A 20,827-nucleotide genomic window follows, 5' to 3' on the forward strand; every position below is an offset into this window, starting at 1 on the left:
AGATTTTCATCTAGATAATTGCTCATTAATGCTGACACTTTTTGTACGTCAAATACTAAATAGTATTTATATTCAGACCATATATATATATATATATATATATATATATATATATATATATATATTTGCAAGTGGGCGGGGCCGAGTCCCTCCTTCCTGTGTGTGTGTGGACGCAGCAACTCGGCACCACCAAATGCATGTGGAGACACTGTTCATTCATCGTTAACGTTCCGTTGGCATGTGACAGGATTTCATTTTGGTTTATATATATATCTATATATATTTTAAACAAAGAGCCACAGTCAGTGTGAAATTGTATTAAATGTTTCTAGATGTTTTATTGGTGTTTCTTTCATTTGTTTGACACACATGTTCTTTCTTAGTAGTAGACTCGGTTCGGATCCACCTTTGAAGCAGCCAGCCTGAGACGCACGCACTCACACAAGCGGACCAGGACCGTCATCCTCATCCTCATCCTCACACATCATCATCGACATCATCATCATAGCGCACACCTACACCAGTGACGTCCATTTGGAAACGGGCCAAAAGTACAGGAAAAAAAAAAATGTTGGTTTCTTTTTTTTTTTTCCTTCAACATTTCTCATCTTTTTATTTTCAGGGTGTCGTTTTTTTTTTAATTCAGTATAGAATTATATAGATTTCCTAGAGCACACAGATTGTTGATGGTGGGGTGTGTGTGTGTGTGTGTGTGGTGGGGTGGGGGGGTCATAGTCATAACAAGAACAATGCTGTCACACAGTGTACACAAACAAGAGACAAACAGGGGGGAGGAGGGAGACCAAAGGGAGTGTGGGATGCCTTGGTGTGCCCCCCCACCCCTCCGTAATAATAATAATAATAATAATAATAGAATAAAAAAAACATATCAGTGAATCAGTCCCCCTACCTGACATATTTCAAAAAATAAACACAACAACAACACTGCGAGGCAGGTGGGTGTCAGTCAGTGTGATGGCTATTTGTGTGGAGGGGGGGGGGGGGGGGTGGATGGGTGGGGGAGGGAGAGGGGGGGGGGGGGGGGGGGTTGCAGGGTGGCCCTTTTTCAGCCGAGTCGGCTCCTTGGAATCTACATAAGACAATATGCAGCTGCCGTTTGGTAGATATCATTAATATTATTATACTGGTTTATGTACACAGCAGTGAAAGAACACATGCAAAGACTATCATATGGGAAGGGGCGGGGCAAATGGGAGGGGGGCGGGGTGTATGTTGAAAGTCGTAAAGGTGCTTTTGCTGTTTTGAATCTTTGGGGCAATCGGGATGAAAATTGCTTCAAAGCCTTGATGTTTTCGTCTTGGATGGGGGAGGGAGGGATTGGGGGGGGTTCTCTCAAAGGGAGGGGTGAAGTAAGGGGAAAATGGGGGAGGGGGGGGGGGGGATTGAGCAACAAGACGCTCCGCCGATCAATAATATGTCTCCTTCTCCACCCAACCTGCATGAGCGGAAACAACAAAGAAAGCACAGCAAATTTGACGTTAATTCGGCGACGAGACCACTCATGCAAAATATGAAGTGAAGGTTAAATAAATGAGTGAAATTGGAGCGAAGACACAAAGTAAAGCAGAGTATAAATCTGTTATGAATAATATACTAAATGTAAAGTAATATACTAAATGTAAAGTAGACCAAAAAGAAAGTTTTGAAAAAATGCAGCGCACGAAAATAATTTCAATTAACTGATGCAAGAATAAAAAGTCACTAAAAAAACGGTAAAATAATTTGTGAAATATGACATCATACACAAAAAAAGAATAAAATGTAAAATAAAGCAGAATATGTTTTTATGAATAATATACCAAACATAAACGAAATTAAATAAAAACTAACCAAGAATGAATGAGAAAATTTTTTTTTAAAAAGAATAAAATGGTGAACTAAAAAGAGTAATTAAAAAATAAGGGAAAATAATAATTGAAATACATAAAACGCACTAGAAATTGTATATAAAATTAAGCTGCTATGAATAATAAAGAAAATATAACCTAAACCAAACAAAAAAATAATCTCAAGAATGAATGAGAAGTTTTGAAAACAGAATAATTACATTTAATATAAAACGCACCAAATTAAGAAAACAATGTTAATAAAACAGTGATGCAATTAAAAAAAAAAAAAAAAAACAGGCTTATGTGGCAGCATTATGAATGTGGCAAAACTACCTCCACATATTACAATATAATTTTAAAAAGATTAACTAGAATATATATATTGTTTAATTTTCGGAGATATAAGCCTGATTTTGTGAACATTCTTGTAAATACAAAAAAAACTGGAATAAAATTAAAAAAAAAATATGATGAATGAAAAATGTATAAAAAAATAAAGCGACAGTACGTAAAAGGCAGAAGATATGAAAACTGACCTCCAGGGTTCCGGCGGATGAGGAGTTTTCGAATTTCATCATAAACAAAGATGAGGAAACTGTAAGGGAAGGCGCAGAACCACCAGGAAGGCCTGCGCGCACACACGTACAACATTTAACTCGGCCAAAGGATTTTCCCGAGAGAATGATTCCGAAAATGAGAATTCCGAGTCCAGTCTCACTTGAGGGGGAACATCCTGAGGGCCACGTCCATGCCCGGGCAGTAGGACAGGAAGGCGGCCAGGGCCGTCTCCTCAAACAGGCCGAAGATCAAGATCTTGTTCCTGGGGGGCGGAGGGGGGAAGAGGATTAAAAAGGGAGCCCAAGCGGGACGAGGGTTCATTCGCGTGGCGCGGCGCGGCGCCGGCCGCACTGACTTCATGCCCTGCTGGAAGACGGAGTTGCGTCTGGTCTTGCAGATGATGACGTCGGCCCATTGGACCACCACGATGCTGACGAAGAAGGCCGTGTGGCACGTGAACTCCACGATCTTCCTCTGCTCGTACGTCTGCCGGCCAAAACGTCGGCGGAAATTCATCTCAAGGCCGACCGATCGATCGGCATCCGACGGGTTGGCCGCGCGAGAGCGGGAGCCCATCGGCGGCGAGAGCAAAATCGGGTGTTTGAAAGTGAAAAGTTTCAACTTTTCACCATGAAAGGTACATTCAATGACCTTGTGTATGGAATGCGTTACATAAGTGACGTGGCATTGCCTTGTCTTGAATCCACGCTAGCCTTCTAGGCTAACCTATGCTAGTAAAAAGCAAGGGCCTAAGTGTTAGCATGTAAGCTAACGCCCAGCTAACAGAAGTTGTATCGGGGTAATACATGATATAAATGATATCAATAAATGCAGTAAAGCGGATGATTGTGGGAATGGCAGAGAAATCACACACCAACATTTTCCCCAAGGTGTGTGTGTGGGGGGGCATGGCCACCATTTAGCTCCGCCCTCGAAAAATGTTGCCTCCATGTACATATTGTCTTTTGAGTGCCACCGATCGGTGAAATATTTTGGTACGTCGCGTTTCTTTCTCTGTCGTATTTTGGTTTCCGAATCTTTTCGGTGCCGTTTCCAAGAGCGCGGTTCTGGCCGCTCTCGTAAGCGTTTGGACTTTTTGGAAAACTTTTGACGATTAAAGGGGATCGTACCCATTGTTGTCCATAGCTGTCCTCCAAATCGTTGCAGGAGCGGTCGTCCCAGTCCAGGCGGATGCCCACCAGCCGACTGGGCAGGAAGCCGTTTTCGGCCAAGATGACAAAGTAGGAGAAGAAGCCGCCCAGGGCCTGGATCATACCTGAGGGGCGGAAACCAAAAAGCGTGAGCTAAGACCAAAGCCGAGCGAAGCGTGAGCAAAAGGGGGCCGGACCCACCGATCTGCCCGTAGGCGATGCTGATGAGGCGCTCGTTCACCAGCTTGTCCCTGAAGGGGTTCCTGGGCTGGCGCTTCATGATGTCGCTTTCTGCCGCTTCGTAGGCCAGCGAGATGGCCGGCACCTGATGGAACATTCGACTTGCTTTTTATGTGTGCTGTTAGCATAGCGTGTCAGCTAGCTACTTTTCAGCCAAAATCATATCTTTCCTGCTATTCTCGGCGCCGATTTTTGGCATTTTGGCAATTATTTAAAAAAAATGAAGCAAGTTAAAACTGTTAGCGCCAAGAGAGTGCTTATTTACATTTTCACTTAACTTTATAAGAGTCTAACTTTTACTAATGTATGAAATTTGGTTGTGAATAACGATTTAGTTTGTTAGTTTGACGTTTTCGGAGAACTTGATTTATGGTAGAAAAATTTGGGCCGCCGATTACTGACTGAAGTTCATTTACCGTGTTTTCCGCACTACGCCGCAGCGGAAAACCTTCAAATTTTCATTCATCATTTACGAATGCATTTTCCGTTTCGGAAGTCTTAATGCGAACGGAGTCGCAGTAAGAGGCCAAGCGCGCTCACCATGTCGGTGCCCAGGTCGATGCAGAGGATGGTGATGGTGCCCAGCGGCAGCGGAATGTTGACGATGATGAAGAGGAGGAAGGGCGTGATCTCTGGAATGTTGCTGGTCAGCGTGTAGGCGATGGACTTCTTGAGGTTATCAAAGATCAGGCGGCCTGAAAAAGCGGCGGCGGCGGCGATGAGGAAACGAGTCGATGGCGGACGGCGACGGGGCTCGTCCGCGCTCACCTTCTTCCACCCCGGTGACGATGGAGGCAAAGTTGTCGTCCAGCAAGATCATGTCCGCGGCTTGTTTGGACACGTCGGAGCCGGAGATTCCCATGGCCACGCCGATGTCGGCCTTCTTCAGGGCGGGAGAGTCGTTGACGCCGTCGCCCGTCACAGCCACGATGGCACCCTGGAAAAGATGCGGAGGATGAGGGCTAGTTCACTAGGCCGCTGCTGCCATCTGCTGTCTCATCTCAGTACTGCGCTTTTAACCAGCAAGACTTTATACTGGTGGTTATTTGCAGTTACTTCTTTTTTGTGAGCGTTATTTACTTGATTTAAAAAAACACAACAAAAACATGTCACGTTCTGACACAGGCTGTGATTTCAATAAAAGGGGTGTGTACTGTGGCCAATCTGGGGCTCGCGGCCAGTACCTGTCTCTGGCAGCCCTCTACAATGATCAGTTTCTGCTGAGGGGAGGTTCTGGCAAAGACAATCTCGGTGTGGTTCCTCAAGATGTCATCCATCTGGTCCTGAGAGAGATCCTTCAGGTCAGTGCCATGGATAACGCAAGCCTTGGCATCCCTAATGAAAAGACAGAGGCGGCGTTAGGGGTCTTGCAAAAACTCCAAGTGTGCATCCGAGAGTCCTACCTGGGGTTGACCTGGCTGACGGGAATGTTGAGACGAGCCGCGATGTCCTCCACCGTCTCGTTGCCCTCGGAGATGATGCCCACTCCCTTGGCGATGGCCTTGGCCGTGATCGGGTGATCTCCGGTGACCATAATGACCTAAGACGAGGGAGAGCAGACGCCGTGGAGCAACTTATCGGATCGAGGGGCGAGACTTCGGCTTTTTCGGAAAAAGGCTCTACCTTGATGCCGGCAGATCGACACTTGCCCACGGCGTCGGGCACGGCGGCGCGGGGAGGGTCGATCATGGACATTAGGCCCACGAAGCAAAGGTTGTCAGTCTGGAAGTTGACGTCATCCGTGTCGAAGGCGAAACCTTTTGGGTACTGGTCCTCTGGCAGCATTAAGTGGCAAAAGCCTGGAGGGGGGACGAAAATACATTGGCGCGCTCTCGGGGATTTCTTCCCGGAAGTGGAAGATTCCAAATAGCTTCTCAAACGGGGGTGCGTGTAAGCTCCATTTTAAGTTATCGTTTATAGGACACGCCCATCATTTTTTTTCTTTCATTTTGGGAGAAAAAAGTGCGTCTTATATTTGGGGGATTACGGTAATAATGACGGTGAGTGGCTGAAGGGTCCTCTCTCTCCCAGTTGATGTCCTTACCCAACACTCTCTCCCCCAGTCCTCCCAGCTCCATGTAGGCGTTCTGGAAGGCCTCCTTCATCTCTTCGTCCATGGGCTGCTCTTTGCCCTGCAGCAAAATGGTGGAGCAGCGATCCAGGATCCTCTCGGGGGCTCCCTTCATCACCAGCAAGTAGCGGTTGTCGTTGGGGTCTTCGGTCTCGTGCACGGAGAGCTAGGACGGGAAAAAAAAAAAACACCAGGGGAGGTTGAGACGGGGCGATTTCCTCCCGAGAGTCAAACTACAGCGGTTTTTACTTGGTATTTGTTGGTGGAGTTGAAGGGGATCTCGGCCACTTTCTTGTTCTTCTCCCGCATCGCCCTGACGGAGCCGCAGGAGAGCTCGATGCACTTGAGCAGGGCCGACTCGGAGGCGTCGCCCGCCACGTCGCGCTTGAGGATGGCCACAGAGTCCTGTCCCGCCTTGAACTGGGCGCGGTTGCAAAGGGCGGCGATGCGGGCCAGCGACTGCCACGTCACCGAGCTCTTATCGAACGAGGCGCCTGGAGGGGGAGACGAAAGTGACCTTTGCCGTTATATGTGGTTGAATTATTGGAAAAGGTGAGCTCTAGGGTGCCCCCTATAATAAGCATTTATTGCGTGCTGTGTGTATGTAAACACGGGTGGTATTAGATGAAAGATTTGATTTCATTTCCTTACTTTCAATTACAAGTATGTAACGTTTGTGTAGTATGTATGGCCATCAAATGGTCACAGTTATCACTACTCAGCTCAATTGGCCTAATATTAGATTAGCACTAGTCAAGGGTGTCCGCTACCCTTCGTATAAAACGCACGACGAGAAATTATTTATTATTTGTATTACTGTTTTAGATGAGAATTCTCGTCCATGTGACTGAAAAGATTTTGACACCGATATTTCACCTCTTAGTGAAAATGATTATTGGCTTCAAATATCGGTTATCGGCCTTCTTGATGGAACCTTGGGGGGCGGGGGGCACAAAAAAACATAGATGTATCTAGCAACGTTGCCGGCATAGTTAAGGTAAATGCCTCGGAAATGAATTCCTGCAAATATTCTCACTGACCGGACTGGTCCTCTGTGGTGTCAGCCTCGTGGATCTGGTTGTCGAACCACATGTGGGCCACGGTCATCCTGTTCTGGGTCAAGGTGCCCGTCTTGTCGGAGCAGATGGTGGAGGTGGAGCCCAGCGTCTCCACGGCTTCCAAGTTCTTCACCAGGCAGTTCTTCTTGGCCATACGCTTGGCGGTCAGGGTCAGACAGACCTGGACGCACGGGCGGCGCCTCGGGTTAAGCCCGACGCGTATGGAAGAAGAATGGGATTCGGGGCGAGCCGCACTCACGGTGACGGTGGCCAGCAGGCCTTCGGGCACGTTAGCCACGATGATGCCGATGAGGAAGATGACGGCCTCCAGCCAGGTGTAGCCCAGGATGAGGGCCAGGATGAAGAAGGTGACGCCCAGGAAGACGGCCACGCCCGTGATGATGTGGATGAAGTGCTCGATCTCCTTGGCGATGGGGGTCTTGCCGGTCTCCAGGCCCGACGTCAGGGTGGCGATGCGACCCATGACCGTGCGGTCGCCGGTGCAGATGACGATGCCGCGCGCCGTGCCTGGTTAGGGACGAGGACGCGGTTCTTTGAGAGGGTTTCAGACTTTTCCCCCCGTTTGCACGAAACGCTCTTGTAAAATGGCAAACATCCCCTTTCCGTGGAGTTACACTGTATGTCCCTGCAATTTTTTTTTTTTCATGAATCCGGATATGAGGCCAATGATTTATTTTTCATTGGTATACTGAAATCTGTATCGATGATCTTACTGCACATATGCACTTGTGATTGATTCTGAGATTGTTAGCAATTTTTTCTTAGATTTGGTCCTGTGCCCATAGCGGCATAAAGTAAAAAAAATGATTTAAATGCAGATATGAGACTATTTTACCAACTTAAAAAGGACCAATAATGACAGTATCGCTCTCGACACTGTAATTCTGCACTTGTGCTTGTAAAAATGTTCACACACACGCATTACAGCCTCCAGGCAGGGTGAGGCGGAGTCATGAATGTTAAGTTGTTTTTGGGAATCTCATTTACGTTCTTCTGTCGCTATGTCATCGTCGCACAGAAAGATGAACGTCAACAAAAGCAGTTTCCGGCTACATGCATTTTAAATCAAATTAGAAACGAGCATGATTTTATATATAATAAACCAGATTTTCTTTTTATTCGAATGATTGTTTTAATAGCCTCCCGAGACCCATCGGTGGATATTGGATTATTGTACATCTGAATATTTTTTTTTCCAGGAAATAATGCATACTTTTATTTATTTATTTTTAGAATTAATTCAGGATGAAATGTTTAGAAGGGACTCAGTCAAAACAATAGTAACAGTATTCTGTATATAAGAAAAAATGACTCCTGTGGGAAAGCAGAAGCAGAACCTGGACAACTGCTTATAAACGAGTGCAAATATCCTAGATTTCGGCCGTAAAAGGATAATCCAATTCTGGCCGATACCAATACCGGATCAGGACGGCGCCACAAGTAAAGGCCTAACTCCGTATGTTGATAGGACGTGAGCTTTACGGTATAGAATCTCCGAAAATGTGTTTGGAAAACCCCCCAAAAAAGTTTGCATGTTTGACCATCGTACCTTCCACGCAGTTGGTGGAGAAGAAAGCCACGTTTCGGGTCTCCAAGGGGTTGTCGTGGGTACAGTCGGGTGACCTGCTCTGAGGCTCCGATTCCCCGGTTAGGGAGGAGTTATCCACCTAATAGGGCGAAAGGGCCTCGTGAGGTTGCCGGCTGGCGGTCAAACGCCATTGCAGCGTCTCTACCTTGCAGCCGTGCGCCGAAACCACTCGGATGTCGGCGGGGATCCTGTCTCCGCCCTTGACTTCGATCAGATCTCCCGCCACCACCTCTTCCGCGTTGATCTGCACCTTTTCGCCCTCTCGGATCACCAGCGCTTGCTGTAATGGAGCGCGCATCGTGAACTCTCCCGTAAGGACTCAAATCAGGCTTGAAAACGGGACTTTGGGCGGGCCTTGCCTGGGGCACCATGTTCTTGAAAGACTCCATGATTTTGGAGCTCTTGGCCTCTTGGAAATACGAGAAGCAGCCGGTGATGACGACCACGGCCGTGAGCACGATGCCGAGGTACAACTGCGGCGGCGAGATGTTCAAATGTGTTACGCGGGCAGATGATCGACGGCGCGTGCGGCGCTCGCGCGCGACTCACGTTGTCTCCGGCGGGGTCGTCTTCAGTGGCGGCTTGGATGGCGTAGGCCAGGAAGCAGAGGATGGCGCCGATCCACAGCAAGATGGAGAAGCCGCCAAACAGCTGGCGACAGAACTTGACCCATTCCGGGGTGGTGGGAGGCGGGGTGAGTGCGTTGGGGCCATCCCTGAGCAGGAACTCTGCTGCCTTGGCATTGGTCAGTCCCTAAAGTCGTTTGCAGACAAAACGGCAGCCTGATTTAGTTTTGGTAAATGTTTCTCTCTTTTTTGTGCCGGACGGCATACAGTGACAACAAATGGAATTCTGATGCTTATTCTAATCAAATGATGGCACAATGCCAGCTTTTTAGGCCGCTGCACTACTGTAGAATGGAAATGCATTAACGCAGCCAGCCATGTTGGCTCACTATTTGGCAGAAAGCAACTAGTGAATGAAGCCATCGATTAACAGCATCTAGGCTTCCACTGTCAACGTTTTTAGTGACTTGGTTGCGGTTCTAGTCAATATCGGCTCACTACTTTCAAAGTCCGTGCGTGAGAGTATGAAATGCCGTTAAAAGGGAGACTCTATCCAACACGTTTTATCTTATGTTCTTTGCGCTCGCCAAATATGCAAACGTGGCATTCTGATGAATGCGTGTGTGGAATTAAGCAGCAAAGGCCATCTGATTTGATGGCTGCATTGAACAAATAATTGTCAAGAAATTTCTGGGTTGTCTTACACTTTTGCATTTTAGTATTCTTGATCTCCAATTTAAGGTCTGTGTAGATTTGGTCCTCACTAGAATGCTGCACTAGTAGTTCAAAAGACGCAGGATAATTTGCCCTCAGTAGCAACATGTAGTTAAAAAAAAAGAACCTATGTCCTTAAAGCCAAAACAAAGCAAGCTCTTGTTGATTTTACGCGGAAAAGGCTTGGTTACGTCATTATTGATGATTGTATTATCATTAAAAAAAATGTCAGCATGTTTTATGAACAACATCTTGTTACAGATGCGGTTGTTACAAAAGTGCTGTGTAAATATAATTGAGTCGAGTGAAATCTACTGGTAGTTGCTGGATTGATGAATATTACCGCCATCTAGTGGACAACAGGGGAAAACGTGTTTTCTTGTACCTGAACAATGTCTGTCTGGTATTTCCTGCACACCTCCTCTACGGACATCTTGTGTTCCGTCTGAAAGAAAAAAAAAATACTAGAGTCAGTCAAAATAAAAAAAATAAATAAAAACATTCACGAATTCAGCTTGTTTAATATTTTTATGCATGCAGCTCATATATCTTTAACAATTGTTCCTGGTTGCAACAGGAGACTTTTTGGAAGCTCTTGGGACTTTCAAATTGAAATGTTCTCCAAGCATGCATTTCACCTGACGGCACGTATCGCGGCAGCCAGGTTGAGTCTGCGATGCGGCATCAAAGTGGCGACTTCCTGATAAGTCTTACCATCAAAAAAATGCAACTTTTTTTTTTTTTTTAAACTGTCATTTTCTTCCCACAACGTGACAGAGTCTATTCATTTTGGGGGACAAAACATGTAAAGCACAACTGAGTAGTATTTTTTTCTTTTTTTGGTTACTCACAATGGGCACTTCCTTCTTCAGGTCGTCCATGTCCTTGGTTGCCGTGGCCCCCCCCTTCTTCTTCTTGGGGGATCGGTCATCTTTGTCCTGTGTGGTGGCAACGCGGTAACTGTCTGACCGGCCATACTACAGACATACACATATGTTTGATACATGCCTTATGTGTGCAAAAATAGTAGCTTGTGTCCCTTTTGGGGCGCGGGTGGGACTGGGGGGGAGGCGGGAGCGGGGGGGCTTTTCTATCACTAGCAGGGGGCGATGACATCAGCACATAATAGAGATGGGCAAAATAATGCTTTTCTGTGAATTTAAGTGAGGTGAAGCCAGACAGGGCTGCCCAGTCCCAACAGGACCGCTTGAGAGCTTCCAGGATTTGAGCAGGCAAACGGAATTTGTTCCTCATGATCACAAATATTATAATATGTAATATATAAAATGCCCATCCCTAGTACGGTACACACCCACGTGAAGCGGCCTTGAGAAGGAACTTTTCGAAAGCGGGTACGTATCGGCAATAAAAGAGCCCAATTTGAGCGTTTTCGCTATCTTCTCGTAAAAGGTCTGACGGAATATCTGAAAGAAAATCCTGAGAGATTTCTGTCAGGTGCAGTCAACCTAGGATATTTAATAACACACAAGGAAGGAAGACAAGGGGCTTTAGATTGTTTTTGCTCGCAAGGAGAACGGACAGCGATGTGGACAGCTAGTCTTCCTGCTCTGCTCACATCTCGTCAAGTCCTCGTTTATGAATTAAAATAGCCCGCGGGTACTAAATTTGCGGCCCTGAAGGTTCAGCAACATGACAGCCATCAAATAGTGGTGTGTGTGTGTGTGCGCGCGCATGTGCGTGTGCGATCAGTTGTCAGTCATACAAGTGCTGCTTTCTTCTTTTTCCATGATGGCCACCCAAAGATCATTCTGTTCCATAGTTAGGTCACAATGCCTCCCTTCTTCCTGGAGCTGCATGAGTCATTGCCTTCTCATGCATGCCTCTTTTCACAGACAATTTTCTTTTATGATTCACACGAGTTTTTAACTGCTGAATAAATTAATTGTGATACAACAAGAGTACATAAGGTATAATTTATGTGTATTTATTCAAATTTACCATTCACATCACATGTGTTGGGGGGTGGAGCCAAAATAAAACAGAGGGCTGCGCTATTCGGGTTTGATTTACGAAACTTCAAATGTTGTTTGTTAACTAACAACTAACGAACACCATTTTTAGTGGTATCTCTAGGTGTATTTTATTCAGTAACTAAAAAGATCTTCTGGAAAATTGCATACTAATTGGGCTGTCATTATGGAATATTTTGAGAAACAATTATCCCATTGATTAATCAAATAAGCAGATATGTTATCACTGAAGACTGAAGAAATCAGAGAAAACTGTTGGGGATGGGCTGAAATCAGAAGATTGTGACTAAATTTATCAACAGCGCTAGAAGATTACCTGACTATTGAAATTGTCATCAATTAATTTTCTAGTCCATTACTTGTTATACCCAATTGTAACAAACTAAAGGCCTACATTCAGCAAAGGCGTCACTATCACACAAATTAACTAGTGCCTTCATGTTCTAATTCGTTTTATCTTAATTTGAAAAGAAAAATGGCACAGCTTTAAAAAACAGATTTTTGCTGATACCTGGAAGAACCCAGTTCAAATCTCATGTAACCCCATTCGAAAAGCGCTGCATTAAGACAGAAAGACAGGCGTCATTCATGATAACGGTATTATCATCACAGACGACATGAAAGCGGCGTGTAGCGTGTTTGATCGTTCTTGATCAAACAGCCCGGGCCAGACGAGCTGAAACGAGCATCTTTCATCAGCGTGAATTAGTTACATGCACTAAAACGTTACGATATCACAAGTGCACTTCCCGCCTAGTCACCCCCCGCTGCTGCTGCATTTTAATGCGATGCAACTTTGTTTTTATGTTCACTAAAATAATCAACCCAAGAAAAAAGACGCCATGACACGTGATTTTGAACCGCTATTTAACTTTGCAGTACGCTGTCGGTTTTATATTGACAATATCCATTCATCAGCAAATATGTTGGTGCTTAGTCTGTTGAAGATAGGATGTTGCTGTAATTGGGCGATTAGAAAAATGCGAACGTTTTTACCTTTTTGTTATTACGAAAGTTAGGAAAATATGAATTACTGGAGGAAACAATATACTTGTTCAAGTTTTCATTTAGCTTTTGAGCATCTGATTTGCTTTACAGAATTGAACAGAGCTAGCGTTAGCGATAGCCAAGGTTTAGCACGCAATCGGATGATTCCTTTGGAAGAGGGGGCTACAAAACATTGATTTTCAATCTAGCTTGTTGCATTTTAAATACACTTCTTTTATTTTGGGTGTATGCAGTTTGGAGGCGTGTTCGAAGGGGCGTGTCCCCTTTCTGCCATTTTATAGGAAACGCAGATCATTTCTTAACAGTGTGGCGATTTTCGATTATGCAGGCATCTCGCTAAAAATAGCGTCAGTCGCTACCTGGCAGCACCGAGTAGCTCCACCTTGGTCGTCATGGCGACCGATGCGCGACATTTGCACGTGACAGAATTGCATATTCAACTGCCCCCGTGGACAAGAATTTTTGTTATTTATACTTTTGTATTTTCACTGAAAATATGACTCTTTCCATTAAAAAAAACAACTTTTTCAAATTTGGGGGCAAAATACATCTCCTTTGCAACTTGACTGCATCCTTGAACAAAAATCATCTTGGATCAATCTTCCAGTTGTGCAAATCAGCTAAATTGGAGCTGGACCACGGAACGGAAAAAGCGTGTAGCGCTTTTGAAGCCTCGCCAAAAGGCACGCCTATGATCAGCTAACCGCAAATAAGCAGCTGCGCGTCAAGTAAGTAGCTTTGTCCTTTAGAATCCAGCGATGCCGCTTTGACATTTGTAAAGGCTCCCCGACTAAACCGCACCAAAACACACACACCTGCCTCATGACAACGCCACGGCAAATATCAGCGCTTCGCTTCAGTTCCCGGCTGTGCCGCGCGAGGACAATCGGATCAAATCTGGCCTATACGTACGATACCTGATTTTCCAGTTTAGTCGACATTTGAAGTCAAAAAGACTGACGACAGGTCTCGCTCGATCAAAACAAGCGAAACCTTTGTCGGAGCGCGTCGGTGAAGAGGGAGCGGTTCCACGTACGTGCAACACAAACATAAAACCTGAGATCAGTTACTGTACGGATAAAGCAAGACCAGACAGGCCTCGAGTGGAAAATGGCAGCGGAAGAGTACCCAACAAGAACTCTTAACAATTTATCAGAGTCAATCATATTTTTGTAACTAAGTCATAGTCTCTTTACAGTGAATGCCGATTAAAAAAAAAAAAAAAAAACCACTTCTAGGTCATTAACACAAAACAACCAAATGAAAAACATGGAGCGCAGTGATTTCAATTCCAAGCGCTGAAAATAATGATACTTAAAATGATACACGAAAAGGACAAAAAGCAAACCTTTGTCGCTATTTTTTTGGCGTCTTAACGCCGCAAAGATGAAAACCTCACAATGGCTACACTGTGAAGTTTGATTACCAAAAAATAAGAAAAATCCAGGATCCAACTAAAGCAGCACACATTAAAAGACACAAAAATTCCCGCGTAAAATATCAAGACAGCAACCCAGGGTGGATAAAAACAAAAATAGAACTAATCAGTCTGCTTTTCCGAAACAAAGAAGATATCTGAACTGCATTTTTAAGGTAAAAAATAGCTCTAAACAATGACTCGATTTTTAAATTCCCCAAATATAAGACACACTTCTTTCCCCCATAACGAATGCTAAAAGTATAAGATGCTATAAACGCTAATTTAAAAATTCTGATTTTTTATTTATTTTCCAGCACCATTTAAGGAAGACTGATCTGTCAGCCACGTAGGCAGAGTTTTGGCGCACAAGATGCCACGTTCTTACTTCATTCTCTTAACGGGACGAACTCAAGGTTGGACGTCAGTTGGCTGTTAGCAGCCAGTGCTCGTCGCAGCTAACGGCAGCTCGAGTTAGCTGAGCTTGTTAAGGCATTATTTTCAAGGACAGAAGCGAGCAGACTGAACCGCTGTCCGAGTCCATCCTTGTTCGCACACAGAAATATTACAAAAACGCAGAGAATCGCGCAAAAGTTACGACGTCTCCATCTGATAGGTTTAAGCGTGGCAAGGTGCGGTCTTGAGCGCACCGGTTAGAACACACAGAAATGCATTCCAATTGACTCCTATAAAAATGGCAGTCTTTTTGCATTTACACACGATCATAAACTTGGGTGAGATACGTAACTTTGGGTATTTTTGGTAAATAGAACACGAGCCATGTTGCTGAGTCCTACACACTGGTGCGTCCTATAGTCGGGGAATTACGGTAGTCGGCGTTTCATTTGACTTGACTTGATGTTGCTTATTGAGGACCGATTTCTTCCACTTGAATCGGGAAGAAAATGGCCGTATATAAACGGTATTGAAGGCAGTCGCCAGCGCGTCATACTGTAAGTGTTGCATAGCAGCCGTTGTAGAAGCGAGCGGAATGTCGGGCAGGCTGGTGACAGACAAGAGCGCGCACATGCAACCGGAGACTTTAGTGGGAGGTGAGAAGCTGGCCCAGATAATGAGTGAAACAAAGCAGGTGGCAAAGGGGTGGGTAGCCCCCCCCCCCAACCCACAACTTCTAATTAGCGACCCTACTCTTTGTCCACTAGCTCCATCCATGTCAGCATCCGACCTGCACTGACCCCCGCTCCAAATAATTACACAACCTCGCGCACATCCGAGTGTGCGGACGTCAGATAACATATCGGCGCGAGTTCACAAGTGCAAGCATGAGATCGAGTTGGTTTTTTTTTGATGAGTCACCTTCCACCGTGGATACTGTATGCGTAAGGCATTGTTTTACAAGAGTGTTGAGAAAGTAACTCTCGGATTCCTGTGATCAGGTGTGCGCGCTTGCGATTGGAGCATTGATGGCCGCAGGGAGACGCATACCAGACTCTCCGCCCGCAAAACACACCCAAGCCAAGCGAACCGACGCTTTTGCTGCAAAGCTGCACGTGTGCCTCGCACAAGATCTCACAAGGCAAGAGAATGAAAAGATTCAAGATTGCGAAGAAAATAGTGCCAAATATACATCTTACGGTCTTAAAATGTTTCTTTTTTAACTGAGTGCAACAAAATGAATCTCGTGTGCAAATGTTAATATAAAAGCTCATTTATCAGCTACATCTGGGATCTTTCCTAATACTGAATAGTTTAAGAAATTTCATACATGTATATGTTAGCTAGAGTTTATGGTCTTTTTTGCAGTGTTTACAAAGCATCTTTGTCATATCTGCGGATATTTAACCACGCTTTTCTTAAACTTGAAAACCAAAATATGGCCACAGTTGATTTGAAAGTATTCGAAGCATGCTGTATTTCTCCTGTAAAGTTACATATATTGAGACTGGGTACTACTGTTTTTTCCATACTATAAGGCGCACCGGATTATAAGGCGCTCCTTTAACGAATGGGCTATTTTAAAACTTTTCATATATAGGGCGCACTGGATTATAAGGCGCATAGAATAGAAGCTACAGTAAAGGCTGGGGTTGGGTTATGCATCCACTACATGGCGCTGCACCAAAGGGAATGTCAACAAAACAATCAGATAAATCAAACTTCAATCAGAAATCAATAATAATGATTATTTGTGTAAAGTACTATCTGAAAATACCTTATTCCGTTTAAATTTGGCTCAATGCCAAAACTAAGAATTTAAGATTATTGTGATTCAAATATTAAACGTACATTTTTTAATCAAATTGCATACAAAAACCTTAAAATAGTTTTTTTTTTAAAAACAGTTTCTGGATTTTATAAAATCACACTTTTACAAAAGCTCGCTTTGTTTGTGCCTTGTCCCCATATAAAATGCTTCAAATTTGGAGCACATATTTCAAAATTTCAAACAGGGTATTATGAACATTTTGACTGTAAAAAATACTTTAATAACTGAAACGTAGCGGTAAAAATCAAAGAATTTATGCACCGTATAAGGCGCACCGGATTATAAGGCACGCTGTCAGCTTTTGAGGAAATTGAATGCTTTTAGGTGCCCCTTAGTGGGGAAAATACGGTAATTCATTTAATTGTATACATGACTGAAAAATATTTCACAGTGGCTACGGTCATGGTCGTAATGCCGTAAAAATCTGTTGAATAAACACACTGAAAAACCATTGACGCGGACATTGACACGTCTGTACAAGTTGCGTTATTGACCCTTTTCACAATGCACATGTTGAGGTTAAAAAAAAAAAAAAGATAAAAGACCCAGCCACTCTCTCATATCTCGTAAAGTCAGAACCATATGGAGGGGTGCAACGCCTCTAAATTTAGACACTAAGGTCTCCATCTTTGATGTGCTGAAAGGAATTGCTGCTGTCCAGAAATGGTTCTGATGTTTACATATCACCGTTTCATGGAAAGGGTAAAATGATAAAACGGAATTAAAAAAATCACAATTAAGATGACTTTTTTTTGGCTAGTCACTCCAGGTTCTGGCGCTGAAGGCAGAAACATTTCCAGGCTGATTTCGACTCCCCCAATCTGTGTCGGTACTAAATTACAAAAAAAAAGGAGACGGCGCCATTTACAGACAGTGTAAAGGTCATTGCGTGTTGTCTCCATCTTGACCGCGCGCCGGCTTTAGGTCCAGAAACTTGCAAAGTGAGGCACTTGTGGTATTTTTCAAATCACAAAATGTGCGTGCTCTTGATTTTTGCTACACGGTGGGGACCAAATCCCGGATTTCACCGTCTTTTTGTGGACCCCAGTCCAGACCTCTTTTTGAGGGTCAAGACTTGCTTTTAGAGTACCGTTTTGAATTTGAGGGTGGGGTAAAGGTTAGACAATCATTTCTGATGATTAAGGTTGACGTTGGAGCTAGCAAATCCATTACGTCAATGGCGTAGAAGCACCCCGGCCCCGTGTGTGTGTCCCCGCTTGCCTAGCTCCAAAGCGGAACCAGAGATCCGGGTCTGGAATTACATCCGCCTTCTGCAGAGAAAACAGACGAGCGGAGCGCCGCCGCGCAGCTCTGACATCATCAGGCGACGAGCAACGACCCTCCGCCGCCTCACTGGAAAAAGCGTCTGGAAATGCCAATAAGTCACTAAGTCGGGGCCGTCGAAGCGTTTGCGCCGGCTGACATTTTGCCAGTCGCCGTGGCGACACACGCCGTGACTACAAGGCTCCCCTGATGGGATGCGGGGCGAGTAATAATTGATGCGTGTGTAAGTGGACGCCGCATTCTCTGCTCGGCGGGTGCGTACGGACGGATGTGAGTCATCGGGCTAGCTAGCGCGGATGTGGCGCCGGCGACACGCAATGCGGCAGACAAAATTAAAAAGAGACAAGAAGTCGCTTTTTAATTCATTTTTACTTCGGTTTTCCAGAAATACGGCACAAGCTATTTAGGCCGGGTTTCACTTTCTTCTCACCTGAAACAGGAAGTGCACAACGCGTGTGTATCTTCACAGAGGAAGTTGTTGTGGACAGCAGACTACCGCCATCGCTTCCTCATAGCGTGTGATTAAATGCCATTTATTTCACTTCTCCTTGAATCAAAACAAGGCCTGTGCACTGACCTGGTGACATTTGTTTTTGTTTTTTTAACTATAATGACAGTAAGGCGTTTGACTCCGGTATTTCTTAATTGATGTGCTGGTAATCAACAATCATTTATTGTTTCTATTATAGCGTCACCTTTTGAGATGAACCTTTGAGCGGTATATCCAAATTATTCTGGCAGTATTTTGGGACGGCACACTTCTGCTTGTGAGATAACTAAACGGTCGTGCAACGTTGAACTTTGACATGGGTGGAATTTCAGCTCCTTAGTGTCTTCCTTCAATGCTTTCCCTTTGATGTGAAATATTTTTTATGTAAAAAGTAAACCAATGGAAAAAAAATTCGCAAAAGGGTTAATTTGTTACCTAATGCAGTGATTTTCAATGATGTACCCCGAATGTACGATTAAGTGTCCTCCTGACCAGCGCAAAACAATTCTGAGAAAAAAAAAAGAAAAAGAAAAAAGAAACACAAAACAGTGCTGCGCCATCTGTGTCTGATTTATTAAGCTTGGGAACTCAATTTGGAATGATATCTCCAGGCGTATTTTATTGAGCAACTCCTGCAGAAAGATGGCGTGACATCTGTTTTGTTTCTGGCTCGTGACAATGCGCATGGATGGAAAACTTCAAAAAAAAATTTGCAAAGTATAAAATACGGTGCATGTTCCAATGAATTTGCAAAAATCAAAAATTCTTGCCACGGCATTAAAAGTACTGTATAAAAATCTCTTCACGTGACTCCCAGGTGTCTTCATTTGAGAACCGTTAGCCTAAGGCGCGGAGTTCAATGCGAGCACCGAGTTTAAAAAAAAAACGACAAAACTGGAAATGAAAACGGGCCTTTGTTCCCAACAACGCATTTCCCTTCCCCGTCTTTAAAAGCAAACCTCATTAAATCTCGTCCTAGCCCGACGACGCCAAAGGTTGAAGGAAAGGTTAAGAGCTTCTTGGGAGATTCATCAAGCTCGAGTCACAAACGTAAAAAACGCATTTTGCTGATCGGCTATTCCGAAAGTAGTTTGAATCTGAATTTAGAGATCTGAATTTGTGTGAAATTACTGGACATAGTTGTATTTTCAGCGAGCAACAAATACATACGACTTCTCATACTAACCAACGCAACATGATTGTCTGCATTCCTAACAATTGGGGCGTGCTATTAATTTTGCAAAACGTCGCCTGTAAAACGTGTGCACATGAGATTAAAACGTGCTGGAAATTTGTAAAGTTAGTACAATTATTTTCCGCGCTATAAGGCGCACCTAAAAGCCGTCAATTTTCTAAACAGCTGACAGTGCGCCGTATAATATGGTGCGCGCCTTATACACCACATAAATGGCGAGTTTTCATTTTTGAGGGCCAAAAAAATAAAATAACTTAACCGCCATGTAAATTCTTCCATTTTTACCTTTGCTTTTGAGTTAAAAATATCTTTTACAATTACATTTTTCACAACACCCTGTTTGAATTTTTGCACTAATTTTGGTGCAAAAAAAAAACCCAACACATTTTTATAAAATAATTCCAGAAACTGTTTTTAAATCAACAATAAAATATATTTTAAGGTTTTTGGCTGGTTTTTGATTTAAAAAAATAAGTTGAATATTTAATTTAATCACAGTTATACAGTATTCTTTTAAACTCTTGATTCGTTTTAGCATTGATCTAAACAGTCTTAATGTCATCCATTTTTCACCCCATTCATAAGATTTATGATTTATCTGTTTTGTTGACAATCGATTTAAGCGCAGCTCCATCTCGAGAGTGCATAACGCAACCCCGGCCACTGCTGTAGCTTCTATTCTATGCACCTTATAATGCGGTGTGCCCTATATATGAAATGTTTTAAAATAGGTCATTATTTAAAGGTGATCTTTATAATCCGGTAAAAAAAATTCCAGTAATCCGAATCGAGTGTGTTGTAGAACACTTTCAGTATAATTTCTCCATCTGGTGATACTGTTATGTGTGTGTGTAGATGCCATTGCACGCATGCAGAAATGTGTGACCTTGCGAGGTTATTGGGCCATCTGCCGTTCCTTGCAGCAGGACAGCGATCCCTCTGGGACGTAGGCGAGGGGCTCAAAGGGAGGCGGGGTCAACGGTTGGGATTACCAATCCGATGGATTAGCCCACTGCTTTAAATCTTTTACGGCGCTAAACAAACACACGTTTCAACAGGGTTGTCTAGTCCCTAGCAAAGCCGTAATTGGAATTACGATCGCTGGTTGACTTTGAGGTCGTTTTCATTTCGATACTTTGTAGCTGGTACATTAGAACTGGTTCCAGCATGAAAGGGATTCCATTATGGGAGCAAACCACGGCATAACAAATATTACGTTTAGAGAAGACACTTAATAGGCTTTTTTGAGAAATTGGCAGCTGATATTATTATCGGTCACTCTCTTGGAGCGCTTTTACGATTATGTACTAGAAATGACAAATAGGAAGAAGAGAAAATTTTAAAAAACTATGATGGGGTCGGCAGGTCAGTATCAGCGGCTACTCAAGAGTTGGGTCT

The 20,827-nt window shown here is 44.0% G+C and overlaps 1 protein-coding gene across 2 annotated transcripts in view; it reads right to left on the minus strand.

Annotated features, from left to right (window-relative positions):
• Window positions 1-313: 313 nt before the first annotated feature.
• The window catches only part of atp1a3b (ATPase Na+/K+ transporting subunit alpha 3b), a 29,288-nt gene continuing 8,774 nt past the window's right edge, over window positions 314-20,827 (minus strand). Inside the window, exons 3-23 of one of the 2 annotated variants that reach the window (XM_088409808.1) lie at window positions 10,669-10,755; window positions 10,203-10,262; window positions 9,087-9,290; window positions 8,897-9,010; window positions 8,683-8,817; window positions 8,499-8,616; window positions 7,188-7,456; window positions 6,911-7,109; window positions 6,120-6,364; window positions 5,844-6,036; window positions 5,423-5,598; window positions 5,203-5,339; window positions 4,984-5,134; window positions 4,568-4,736; window positions 4,340-4,494; window positions 3,761-3,884; window positions 3,539-3,684; window positions 2,764-2,894; window positions 2,569-2,670; window positions 2,387-2,478; window positions 314-1,456 (exon numbers count right to left, since the gene is read on the minus strand). In XM_088409808.1, coding sequence (XP_088265934.1) covers window positions 1,428-1,456; window positions 2,387-2,478; window positions 2,569-2,670; window positions 2,764-2,894; window positions 3,539-3,684; window positions 3,761-3,884; window positions 4,340-4,494; window positions 4,568-4,736; window positions 4,984-5,134; window positions 5,203-5,339; window positions 5,423-5,598; window positions 5,844-6,036; window positions 6,120-6,364; window positions 6,911-7,109; window positions 7,188-7,456; window positions 8,499-8,616; window positions 8,683-8,817; window positions 8,897-9,010; window positions 9,087-9,290; window positions 10,203-10,262; window positions 10,669-10,755 — 3,036 coding nt within the window. In that variant the 3' untranslated portion in view covers window positions 314-1,427. Of the gene's footprint in view, window positions 1,457-2,386; window positions 2,479-2,568; window positions 2,671-2,763; window positions 2,895-3,538; window positions 3,685-3,760; window positions 3,885-4,339; window positions 4,495-4,567; window positions 4,737-4,983; window positions 5,135-5,202; window positions 5,340-5,422; window positions 5,599-5,843; window positions 6,037-6,119; window positions 6,365-6,910; window positions 7,110-7,187; window positions 7,457-8,498; window positions 8,617-8,682; window positions 8,818-8,896; window positions 9,011-9,086; window positions 9,291-10,202; window positions 10,263-10,668; window positions 10,795-20,827 lie in introns of both variants that reach the window. The other variant, XM_088409806.1, reaches the window with a different exon arrangement.

Source organism: Hippichthys cyanospilos, chromosome 3, assembly GCF_059441005.1.
Source record: "Hippichthys cyanospilos isolate Australia breed blue-spotted pipefish chromosome 3, RoL_Hcya_1.0, whole genome shotgun sequence".
Classification (NCBI taxonomy): domain Eukaryota; kingdom Metazoa; phylum Chordata; class Actinopteri; order Syngnathiformes; family Syngnathidae; genus Hippichthys; species Hippichthys cyanospilos.